At 41.9% G+C, this 12961-nt stretch overlaps 1 protein-coding gene across 2 annotated transcripts; it reads left to right on the plus strand.

Moving 5' to 3' along the window:
* The first annotated feature begins 458 nt into the window (after positions 1–458).
* LOC133574219 (trace amine-associated receptor 13c-like) lies at positions 459–2767 on the plus strand. Of its 2 annotated transcripts, none has more exons than XM_061926313.1 (2): positions 459–574; positions 1957–2767. In XM_061926313.1, exons 1-2 carry the CDS (start codon positions 504–506, stop codon positions 2765–2767), a joined length of 882 nt encoding a protein of 293 aa, XP_061782297.1. In that variant the 5' UTR covers positions 459–503. The 2 variants fall into 2 exon arrangements, with proteins under 2 accessions (XP_061782297.1, XP_061782296.1); XM_061926312.1 differs by lacking the exon at positions 459–574 and adding an exon at positions 1628–1797.
* Positions 2768–12961: the final 10194 nt, after the last annotated feature.

Consider the following 12961-nt stretch of genomic DNA (forward strand, 5'->3'; position numbering starts at 1 on the left):
AAAGCTGAAAAAGATCCCATATGTGTCACGGCATAAGCGCATGCCGCTGCGCATTCCTCGATGAGCTCCGCAAAAAGCACCTCGGGACACGCCCACGGGCGCTCATCTCCTGCTGCAACCAGCGGCTGCAATCAATCAGCAATCTACACACCTGTCGCTGATGAGCTCTCCTGCCGTCTTAAGCCAGCACAACCGGCTATCCGGGGCCAGAACGTAGTCATCTGTTCCAGTATAGTAGGTCGACTAACCAAGCTCTATGCATTCTCTCTCTGTGTTTGCCTCCCTCCGTGTTGATTGTTCATGTGTCCTCCTTGTCGCCTCTCTGCAGCCTGCCTTTGTTCCCACGTCACAAGCTGTGTGTCTCGTCTCCCCGCGTTCCCTCTGATTCCCTGGCTCGTTCTTGGATTTCGATCTCCCGCCTGGACACAGACTTTTGACGCCTCTCTTCTCCCGTCGACCTCACGTGTATCTTCTTCTACTCTCATCCAGTCAGCTATGCACAGATGTCTGTAGCTGTGCATGGAAGAGTGGTCCATCTCGGGTCTCAATTCGGGTCAGCTAACACTTCCTCCAGGTTGGTACCTCTCCAGAAATTAACCGTGGACACTTTCTATGCTATCAACGCAGGAGAAGGGGGACAGAGCAGAAAAGCGGCAAATCAACTGTTCGAAAAAGGGAGCTATTTAAAGGCTAGAGTACATAAATTAGTTTTAAGGTGGCACTTTAATTCATTGCAGAGAATGCAGTTTTTGGGGGGGTTCACTAACAGGCCAAAGGTTTTGGAATGTAGATTTGGGGGACGGAACATCGGGCACAGTACAATCAGCAAGTTACGATGCTGCTAATCCGTTTAGTATTTTGTACGTAAGTAATACAACCTTAGAAGCCACATTTTGTACGAACTGCAACTTTTTAATGCAAAAATATTACGATTCATAAATAATGATAAAAGTAATGATAATAATAATAAATACATCTGACCAAATATTGTCTGTTTCTTTACAAATGTGATCAATGTAGGAATTTACCACTTTCTCATACATTATGAGCCTGATTTGTACTCCTTTGAAGTGTGGTATAAACGCAGACCACACAGGTTGACAAGATCCGTTTAGTTCCAGGAACAAATGTTTCCACTAACTTAAAGTTCCTGGACTTTTTGTGGAAAAGGGGCTCTTATGGTCCTTTTTCTTTACATAGTTACATTAGGGACATTAAGGATCATAAATTGTATCCGGATGGCAGAAGACTTTGAACCCAGCCAATCACCCAGCACCAACACTCCCGTCAGGTTTCCTGGCTGCATCTTGGATCCTGCCAGGATCACAGCATATTACAGTGTCCAGTTGGCCCCTTCCTCACCACCTTTCCACCTTAGTTAACAATGAGCCAGGCCCACCCAGTCCTGCAAGTATACACACTGTGTCATGTATTACAACACTTGTTGTTCTAGTTCATTGAGTGGGATACAAACAGTGGCGGTTTGGTCCACCAATGAGAGCTCGAAGAGTCAATGATGTCAGCTTAATGAGGGGAGGAATGAACATCCAGGAAGACAGAAATTAAATGTATGAGGGAGTGGTTTAGACATAAATCTGTCAGAGTTCGAACTTCACATTTCTTTCGGATGATGGACGACCAGGCAGAGTTGTGCTTTCCTCAACTCATCAACATCTCCTGCAGAAAGCCCACAGCTAAATGGTCTGAAGGTGTTCTTTTGAGTGTTCTGCTGGCCATCATATGCATCGTCACTGTGGTTCTCAACCTGCTGGTCATCATCTCAATCTCCCATTTCAGGCAATTATATGTAATTTTCCTAATGTAGCGTGCTGCATGACTTTTATACTGTTTTTTCAATGTGTTCTATCTCATTTTCTGTGTGAACTGTGTTGAACTCTTTTTTTTTAAGTCCACTTAGAACAAATGTTGTCTTCATTATTCTTTGATTGTCTCCAGGCAGCTCCACACTCCCACAAACTTCCTTCTCCTTTCTCTGGCTGTCTCCGACTTTCTGGTGGGCTTCCTGGTGATGCCTGGAGAAATACTGCGACAAACATCCTGTTGGACTCTTGGTGATGTCCTGTGCTTGTTGTATAACTATTTGTCGTACTTCATGACATCTGCCTCAGTCGTAAACATGGTGCTGATATCAGTGGACCGTTATGTTGCTATTTGTGATCCTCTGCATTATAACACCAAAGTCACTGTAAAAAGAGTTCAGATTTGCGTTTGTCTCAGCTGGGTCTTTGTTCTCCTCTATTGTAGCATCATATTCAGGGATCAAATGGCTCATCCTGGAAAGTATCAATCCTGCAATGGAGAGTGTGCTGCTGTTATTGACTACAATGCAGGAATTATTGATGTTGTCGTGAACTTCATCCTTCCTCTCAGCATCATTGTCACTCTGTACATGAGAGTATTTGTGGTTGCTTTGTCTCAGGCCCGAGCCATGCGCTCTCATGTTACATCAGTCAAACCACAACATGCAGTCGCTGTAAGAGCAAAGAAATCTGAGTTAAAGGCAGCCAGGACTCTTGGTGTCCTTGTCCTTGTCTTCCTCATGTGTTTCTGTCCATTTTACATTGTAACTCTTGCAGGTGTCTCTAGTGCTTCATATCTAGTGTTTGTGATTAATGTGTTCTATTTCAACTCCTTTTTAAACCCTTTGATATATGCCTTGTTTTATTCTTGGTTCAGAAGAGCCATAAGACACATCATCACCCTGCACATACTGCAGCCTGGCTCCCGGGGGCACAACATTCTGTAAATAAAAAAGGTCATATTCATTTTCAGTACAGTGGATTACATGAATTAGGTAACTAGTAGTTTAGTGTGGTTTGGCAGTATATTTTCTAAACTGTAGATGTATATATTAATGAGTTTTGCTGTATTTACACCCAGTTAAGCGCTGAATGATTTATACACTGGTCAAATTTTGAGTTGAAGTTAAATTTATTTGATCAATCTTTTCGCTGTAAATGACAAAACGGACTGTTGAATCTGTGATTAAAAAAAATACTTAGATTTTTAAATATTGTTTTTAGGCCTGGGCTGATAACAAATTTTGCTGACGATATATTGACCTAGTAATTATTGCCAATAAAAGATATTATTGTCAATAGTATTTTGAGACCAAGTTAACCACAAAGTTCACCTCCAGGCAGCTTCAACCCTAAACTAACACCCTCCCCGGATTGTTAATAATCAAACGTAAACAATCAAATGCAGATACTTTTTCTTATGCCTTCTGATCTCTCTCTCTCTCTGCCCACTACTTGCTGTCCATATCCTACCAAGTCAGACCTACACTGTTCCAATATCTATTTCTCTGTTCTCAATTGTTGATGACTGATGATAACAACCAAACCTACCCCCCCCCCCCCCCCCCCCCCACACACACACACACACACACACACACACACCTCGATTGTAAATAATGTAAATAATTCAATGTGATTATCTTGTGTGATGACTGTATTACAATGATAGTATATATGATAGTATATATCTGTATCATGAATCAATTTAAGTAAACAAGTTGAAAAACGTATTCGGGTGTTACCATTTAGTGGTCAATTGTACGGAATATGTACTTCACTGTGCAACCTACTAATAAAAGTCTCAATCAATCAATCAAACTTAAGTTATGATAATACATAACAATAATAATGCAATTATACCCTGTCAAATGCAATACATTAGTATTTCACGTTCATTTTATCATTGTAATTGGAATGTAAACTTTTACATCTCCAAGTTAAATAAAACAAACCGACAATTAAAATATAACATACTCTGTAAGCAAAAATCTGCACTTGAATAAAAATCACAGCCAAAAGCAATACAATAGGTTATGTCTCTGTTAAGGAAGGGGTGGGGGACCCTCATAATATACTGTACACAACCAAAACAAAAAATAAAATGGCTAAATAAAGTATTGACAAACAAAGTTGCACTTTAATATTGAACATGTAGGGATAGGTAGAGTTGTACTATACTTTACTTTACTCACAATCAAGTTAGGACCTTTTTAAACAAAAGTGCACAGTGATGATATAGGTAAAGCAGTGTAAGTATACGCAGATGTATAAACAGCTCATATGCAAATAAAACTAAAGTCTGGCTGATTCCGAGCGAGGAAGGCCAACAAATGACAAATGTCTGCCAAACGTTTGCGCGTTTTTCAGAATGCTAGTTTATCAACAGTATTAAATACAGCATGTCTTTGGGGATGTCTCGTGATTTGACCCACACTTTCTGTGAGTGCACACTATTTTGCGCTGTTTTGTTTACACTCACCTTGTTCACCAAACGCCTGAGTGAGTGTGGACTGTCCGGACAAAGGCTCTGCATCTTCATGTGTACGTCTTTTACCGTACTGAGTCGGGTAGTTTTGTCTCAAGTGAGCATCTGAGTTTGTTGTGTTTGATTTTTTGTTGTTGTCATCAGTCTCGCGTAAATTCTGCAAATTGGCTCCTCAGTTTTGATAGTCTCCTCTTTTTCCAAAAGTTTAAAACTTAAATATTCCCACATTGTTGCTTTGGTATTTGATTTTGCAATTATTTTGCTCTATGTGTTCGCTACGCTGTTGGTCAGGAGCTAACTTATTGTGATGCTAATGAAAGAAAAGAAGATTCACACCCTTCTTTTTATTCCCATATGAACCCGAAATCGATGAAAAGAGTGAATTCTCTTGAAGCCCGTAAACATGCATGTACATGACGGTTATCGATGCTGGAAAAATTGCAGACTTAATTTTCATTTAGCGTTCGGTTAATTGACTTCTTGAATATCGGTCCAGCCTGGTTGTTTTCATACCATTTTGAGGAAATACAAACGTATGCACCATTCTTCGAAGGATCTCCCTTATTCTAGAGCAGTCGTTCTCAACCTTTTTTCTATTAATATTTTTTTCCCTCATGTGTTTTTGTCTATTTTACACAGTTTTTATTTGAAGAACCTTTTTTTTCATCGCCAAAGTATGTCCAATATCTGTTTTACTTCAACTCCTGTTCTAACCCATGTACTGTATATACAAACCCCGTTTCCATATGAGTTGGGAAATTGTGTTGGATGTAAATATAAACGGAATACAATGATTTGCAAATCATTTTCAACCCTTATTCAGTTGAATATGCTAAAAAGACAACATATTTGATGTTCGAACTGATAAACTTTTTTTTTTTTGCAAATAATCATTAACTTTAGAATTTGATGCCAGCAACACGTGACAAAGAAGTTGGGAAAGGTGGCAATAAATACTGATAAAGTTGAGGAATGCTCATCAAACACGTATTTGGAACATCCCACAGGTGAACAGGCAAATTGGGAACAGGTGGGTGCCATGATTGGGTATAAAAGTAGATTCCATGAAATGCTCAGTCATTCACAAACAAGGATGGGGCGAGGGTCACCACTTTGTCAACAAATGCGTGAGAAAATTGTTGAACAGTTTAAGAAAAACCTTTCTCAACCAGCTATTGCAAGGAATTTAGGGATTTCACCATCTACGGTCCGTAATATCATCAAAGGGTTCAGAGAATCTGGAGAAATCACTGCACGTAAGCAGCTAAGCCCGTGACCTTCGATCCCTCAGGCTGTACTGCATCAACAAACGACATCAGTGTGTAAAGGATATCACCACATGGGCTCAGGAACACTTCAGAAAACCACTGTCAGGAACTACAGTTGGTCGCTACATCTGTAAGTACAAGTTAAAACTCTCCTATGCAAGGCGAAAACCGTTTATCAACAACACCCAGAAACGCCGTCGGCTTTGCTGGGCCTGAGTTCATCTAAGATGGACTGATACAAAGTGGAAAAGTGTTCTGTGGTCTGACGAGTCCACATTTCAAATTGTTTTTGGAAACTGTGGACGTTGTGTCCTCCGGACCAAAGAGGAAAAGAACCATCCGGATTGTTATAGGCGCAAAGTTGAAAAGCCAGCATCTGTGATGGTATGGGGGTCTATTAGTGCCCAAGACATGGGTAACTTACACATCTGTGAAGGCGCCATTAATGCTGAAAGGTACATACAGGTTTTGGAGCAACATATGTTGCCATCCAAGCAACGTTACCATGGACGCCCCTGCTTATTTCAGCAAGACAATGCCAAGCCACATGTTACATCAACGTGGCTTCATAGTAAAAGAGTGCGGGTACTAGACTGGCCTGCCTGTAGTCCAGACCTGTCTCCCATTGAAAATGTGTGGAGCATTATGAAGCCTACAATACCACAACGGAGACCCCCGGACTGTTGAACAACTTAAGCTGTACATCAAGCAAGAATGGGAAAGAATTCCACCTGAGAAGCTTAAAAAATGTGTCTCCTCAGTTCCCAAACGTTTACTGAGTGTTGTTAAAAGGAAAGGCCATGTAACACAGTGGTGAACATGCTCTTTCCCAACTACTTTGGCACGTGTTGCAGGCATGAAATTCTAATTTAATTATTTTTTGCAAAAAAAAAAAAAGTTTATGAGTTTGAACATCAAATATGTTGTCTTTGTAGTGCATTCAATTGAATATGGGTTGAAAAGGATTTGCAAATCATTGTATTCCGTTTATATTTACATCTAACACAATTTCCCAACTCATATGGAAACGGGGTTTGTACATCATGTTTTAACCCAGATTTTTTAGAGTTGTTGAACACATTGTTTGGGGGCAACATACTGTTTATCCTGGTTTCAAACTCACGGCCCCTGGGCCAATTGCGGCCCCGAGACGATATTTTGCGGCCCCCACCTTAATGTAAAAGTTTAATGTTAGTGCGGCCCGCAAGTTTTATATGAATGGCACTTTACTGTGTTGTGTGCCAAGCTGAACGAATCTACCAATCACGGTGGGGTATATTATATGGCTGTCGGGGCGGGACATTGACCGGGCTTGATGCAAGCAGAGAAACATTTCTCAACAAGTGAAAGTTACAGCAGTGTTGCCACGGAAAGTTTTCTTCCGTGCCTGGCTGGCTGCCTAGTTTCTATACGGCACACCCGGACATTCGTCCCAGGGCGCTGCATTCACAACACTTCAAAAAATAAGTTTTTCAAGTTGCTACCCACTGAAACACAGGGATGGGCAACCGACTTGGAAAACGTAGCAAGCTTTGATTGATTGATTGAAACTTTTATTAGTAGATTGCACAGTACAGTACATATTCCGTACAATTGACCACTAAATTCAACTTGTTTAAGTCTGGTTCCACGTTAATCAATTCATGGTAAGCTAAGCAACAAGTTACTCTCGATTAAATGTAGCTAAGCTACAGGGGAAGCTATCCCTGGAGAATTGTAGCAAGCTACACGACAAAAGTAGCTTGCTACTTGAAAGCTACATTTATCATCATTTATATCTATGGGCCCACATGTATAATATCAATGTTAATGTAACTGAGAGTGTATAAATGGACCCAATGACATTACTATTAACTATCTGTCATTTTGCTGCGGACACCCTACAACTACCTCTGGGGGTCCCCGCACCCCACTGTATGTTTTTATTTAGTTTGCCTTTTCTTTGGCCCACCCCTATAATGTTATTCATTTTCTCTACCTACAGTTAATAAACAGCATCTATCTATATCTTGACAAAAAAAAACAATGACATATGTGTTGTTTGGGAACAGTTGGCAATGTTTATGTGCAGTAAAACTTTTCATGAACTCAACTCACCTTAATGTAAGTTCCTAAATTTGTGTTGGACATCTTAGATGACGAGAGTAGTTATGCTTTTGGTTTACAGAGTAAACAACTAAAAACGCATACATTTGTCTACATATGGTCAAGGACACGCATTATTGTGGGTTTCCTGCACGTCATCTTCATCACTAAAGGAAAAATCTAATCTGCAAGAGAGAATTCCTCTGACATTTTCAAGTATGTTTTATTTTTTTGAGTGGTTAGCTTGAAGCGTCCCTCTGTCTCTGGCTCCCTCGGCATCATGTGACATGAGTGCGTGTCTATTATGATTTTGCTTACTAATTTCGATGACCCACCTTACCTTGCCTCTGATTGGCCAGTCTATAATGTTTCGCCATAACCTTAGCCAATTGTGACTTACCATACGAACACCAACCAATCAAAATGGATTGTATCCGTATGTACGAATGTTGTCATTCATCCAGAGCATTGTACTTTCTCCATATTTTTTTTGGCCTGTATTCGCAGTCTACTTTCTCTGCGTAGCTTGTAGCTTTGATGTAAGCTACCTAGCTAAATGGGTCTTAAAAGCTACCCGTAAAAAAAGTAGCTAAGCTACCGCCAAGCTACTGGAAAATGTATCTTAGCTACATGTAGCTTGTTATTGCCCATCACTGCTAAGACATTGTACGTATATGTCGTGGCTTACTATGTTGGGTCCCAAAAAGCACAGAGGACAAGAGCGGTGAGTGTGACAAGTCTTTTATTGTCCATACTGTCATGATTCAAAACTAAGGTGCCAATAGAACAAAAAGGCACAGGCACAAAATCACAAAACACGATGAGTAGGCAAACAGGCGGGCTGCCGGGACGGGCAGGAAGGCCCAGGACGGGATTGGTACTGGGACATAAAGTGTAGCATGTGGCATGCAGCATTAAACAATAACCAAAAATAAAACAAACAACTGGAGGAAATGAATAGGAAGGTTTGATTAGAAACAGCAGTGGGTGTCCCGCAGCTCCGCCGACATCAGGGACAACAGGAAAAAAACTCTAAACAATGAAACTGACCCAATCTGTTTCACAGCGGGTGTGACACATATATATGTCTCTTTTTGACAATATAAATCAAAGTGATGCGTACGCGGCGGGATAACAGAAAAGTAAGGAACTCAGCGTAACCTAATGTAGTCTGCAGTCACATAGCGTCCGTCGGCAATAACAATCCCCAATAACCCGGACCAATTAAATGGTCACACGGTTATTTGTGAATCATTATTTTGTATTTGTATCGTGCTAATTGCATTGTATTTGCATTGCCTCACAAGATGAACACTACACATATTTATATTTATATTTTAATTTTTGTTTTTGTTTCCATGACAGTGTGACAATCTGTCACATTCACGTCAGGTTGTGTTTCCTCGTTATGACCACCCAGGAAGTGTGCGTGGCCTTCATGGACCCACGAATTAAGGGGGCTAGCTCGGGATTGATTATGACCCCCGGAAGTGGGCGTGGCCTAAACCGGAAACAGGAAGTATACATCATATCCGACGGCCATTTTAAATGTTGTCCATCATCTTGGTTGTAGTCCACAATGATTTATGACTCCTACAGGCTGACAAGGGTATTACAGTTTGTAATGTTGACGTGTAGTAGCCATCTTGGGTGGAGTCCAATAATTTGTCTTAAAATATGGATGTTAGTGTTTTTCCTAGGAGACCGTCTAAATGCATGATGAATCACTATTCATGATTACATGTACATAATAACAGTTACCACCGAGACCTAACAAATGTTAGTTCCTATGGATTAGTGTTGGTTATTTTCCCCTAACTGGGATTGCCTTTAAAGGCCTACTGAAACCCACTACTACCGACCACGCAGTCTGATAGTTTATATATCAATTATGAAATCTTAACATTGCAACACATGCCAATATGGCCGGGTTAGCTTACTAAAGTGCAATTTTAAATTTTGCGCAAAATATCCTGCTGAAAACGTCTCGGTATGATGACGCCTGCGCGTGACGTCACAGATTTTAGAGGACATTTTGGGACAGCATGGTGGCTACTATTAAGTCATCTGTTTTCATCGCAAAATTCCACAGTATTCTGGACATCTGTGTTGGTGAATCTTTTGCAATTTGTTCAATGAACAATGGAGACAGCAAAGAAGAAAGCTGTAGGTGTGAAGCGGTGTATTACGGCAGGTGTTGTGCCGCATAACGCACCCCCACCGTAGAATGCACCCCCTGACTGTTGTGCCGGATAACACAGCCGGTGTATCATTGTTTACATTCCCGAAAGATGACAGTCAAGCTTTACCATTGGCCTGTGGAGAACTGGGACAACAGAGACTCTTACCAGGAGGACTTTGAGTTGGATTCGCAGACGCGGTACTGTGAGTACGCATGCAGCTGCGGCTTCCAAACATTTGATCGCTTGCCCGTACGTGCGTGCCGCTATGTGCAGGTCACGTACGTAACTTTGGGGACTTTGGGGAAATATATGTGCTGTATGAACTTTGGGGAGGTGAACGGTACTTTGGGCTGTGGGATTGAGTGTGTTGTGCAGGTGTTTGAGTTGTATTGGCGGGTTATATGGACAGGAAGGGGGAGGTGTTTGTTATGCGGGATTAATTTGTGGCATATTAAATATAAGCCTGGTTGTGTTGTGGCTAATAGAGTATATATATGTCTTGTGTTTATTTACTGTTTTAGTCATTCCCAGCTGAATATCAGGTCCGACCCGCCTCTCACAGCATCTTCCCTATTTGAATCGCTCCCACTGCCCTCTAGTCTTTCACTCTCACTTTCCTCATCCACGAATATTTCATCCTCGCTCAAATTAATGGGGATATCGTCGCTTTCTCGGTCCGAATCGCTCTCGCTGCTGGTAGCCATGATTGTAAACAATATGCAGATGTTAATCACCAAAATGATTCCCGGGCGCAGCCACCGCTGCTGCCCACTGCTTCCCTCACCTCCCAGGGGGTGATCAAGGGTGATGGGTCAAATGCAGAGAATAATTTCGCCACACCTAGTGTGTGTGTGACAATCATTGGTACTTTAACTTTAACTTTAAAGTTAAAAGTTAAAGTACCAATGATTGTCACACACACACTAGGTGTGGCGAAATTATTCTCTGCATTTGACCCATCACCCTTGATCACCCCCTGGGAGGTGAGGGGAGCAGTGGGCAGTTAGCAGACATCCATTGTTTAATTTCATTAAGACACGCCTGACTACAATGCGGCGTGTTGGTCAGCTTTAGGGGCATGTAGAGTTGGGTGTCATCAGCATAACAGGGAAAGCTAACACCATATTTGCGTATGATGTCACCTAGCGGCAGCATGTAGATACTGAAGAGTGCAGGGCCAAGAACCGAACCCTGGGGAACTCCACGCGTTACCTTAGCATAGTCCGAGGTCACATTGTTATGGGAGACGCACTGCATCCTGTCAGTAAGATAAGAGTTAAACCAAGACAAGGCTAAGTCTGACATACCAATACGTGTTTTGATACACTCTAATAAAATATTATGATCGACGGTATCGAAAGCAGCGCTAAGATCAAGAAGCAGCAACATAGATGACGCATCAGAATCCATTGTTAGCAATAGATACTCAGTGGCCTAGTGGTTAGAGTGTCCGCCCTGAGATCGGTAGGTTGTGAGTTCAAACCCCGGCCGAGTCATACCAAAGACTATAAAAATGGGACCCATTACCTCCCTGCTTGGCACTCAGCATCAAGGGTTGCTGTCACACCTAGTGTGTGTGTGACAATCATTGGTACTTTAACTTTTAACTTTAAAGTTAAAGTTAAAGTACCAATGATTGTCACACACACACTAGGTGTGGCGAAATTATTCTCTGCATTTGACCCATCACCCTTGATCACCCCCTGGGAGGTGAGGGAAGCAGTGGGCAGCAGCGGTGGCCGCGCCCGGGAATCATTTTGTGGTGATTTAACCCCCAATTGCAACCCTTGATGCTGAGTGCCAAGCAGGGAGGTAATGGGTCCCATTTTTATAGTCTTTGGTATGACTCGGCCGGGGTTTGAACTCACAACCTACCGATCTCAGGGCGGACACTCTAACCACTAGGCCACTGAGTATCTATTGCTAACAATGGATTCTGATGCGTCATCTATGTTGCTGCTTCTTGATCTTAGCGCTGCTTTCGATACCGTCGATCATAATATTTTATTAGAGTGTATCAAAACACGTATTGGTATGTCAGACTTAGCCTTGTCTTGGTTTAACTCTTATCTTACTGACAGGATGCAGTGCGTCTCCCATAACAATGTGACCTCGGACTATGTTAAGGTAACGCGTGGAGTTCCCCAGGGTTCGGTTCTTGGCCCTGCACTCTTCAGTATCTACATGCTGCCGCTAGGTGACATCATACGCAAATATGGTGTTAGCTTTCCCTGTTATGCTGATGACACCCAACTCTACATGCCCCTAAAGCTGACCAACACGCCGCATTGTAGTCAGGCGTGTCTTAATGAAATTAAACAATGGATGTCTGCTAACTTTCTGCAACTCAACGCTAAGAAAACGGAAATGCTGATTATCGGTCCTGCTATACTCCGACACCTATTTATTAATATCACCTTAACATTTGACCACCAAACAATTACACAAGGCGACTCGGTAAAGAATTTGGGTATTATCTTCGACCCAACTCTTTTGTTTGAGTCACACATCAAGAGTGTTACTAAAACGGCCTTCTTTCATCTCCGTAAAATCGCGAAAATGCGTTCCATTTTGTCCACTAGCGACGCTGAGATCATTATTCATGCGTTCGTTACGTCTCGTCTCGATTACTGTAACGTATTATTTTCGGGTCTCCCTATGTCTAGCATTAAAAGATTACAGTTGGTACAAAATGCGGTTGCTAGACTTTTGATAAGAACAAGAAAGTTTGATCATATTACACCTATACTGGCTCACCTGCACTGGCTTCCTGTGCACTTAAGATGTGACTTTAAGGTTTTACACGGTCTAGCTCCATCCTATCTTGCTGATTGTATTGTACCATATGTCCCGGCAAGAAATCTGCGTTCAAAAAACTTCGGCTTATTAGTGATTCCCAGAGCCCAAAAAAAGTCTGCGGGCTATAGAGCGTTTTCTATTCGGGCTCCAGTACTCTGGAATGCCTTCCCGGTAACAGTTAGAGATGCTACCTCAGTAGAGGCATTTAAGTCCCATCTTAGAACTACTTTGTATACTCTGGCCTTTAAATAGACCCCCCTTTTAGACCAGTTGATCTGCCGTTTCTTTTCTGCTCTGCCCCCCTCTCCTTCGTGGAGGGGG

This window comes from Nerophis lumbriciformis, linkage group LG31 (assembly GCF_033978685.3).
Source record: "Nerophis lumbriciformis linkage group LG31, RoL_Nlum_v2.1, whole genome shotgun sequence".
Classification (NCBI taxonomy): Eukaryota; Metazoa; Chordata; class Actinopteri; order Syngnathiformes; family Syngnathidae; genus Nerophis; species Nerophis lumbriciformis.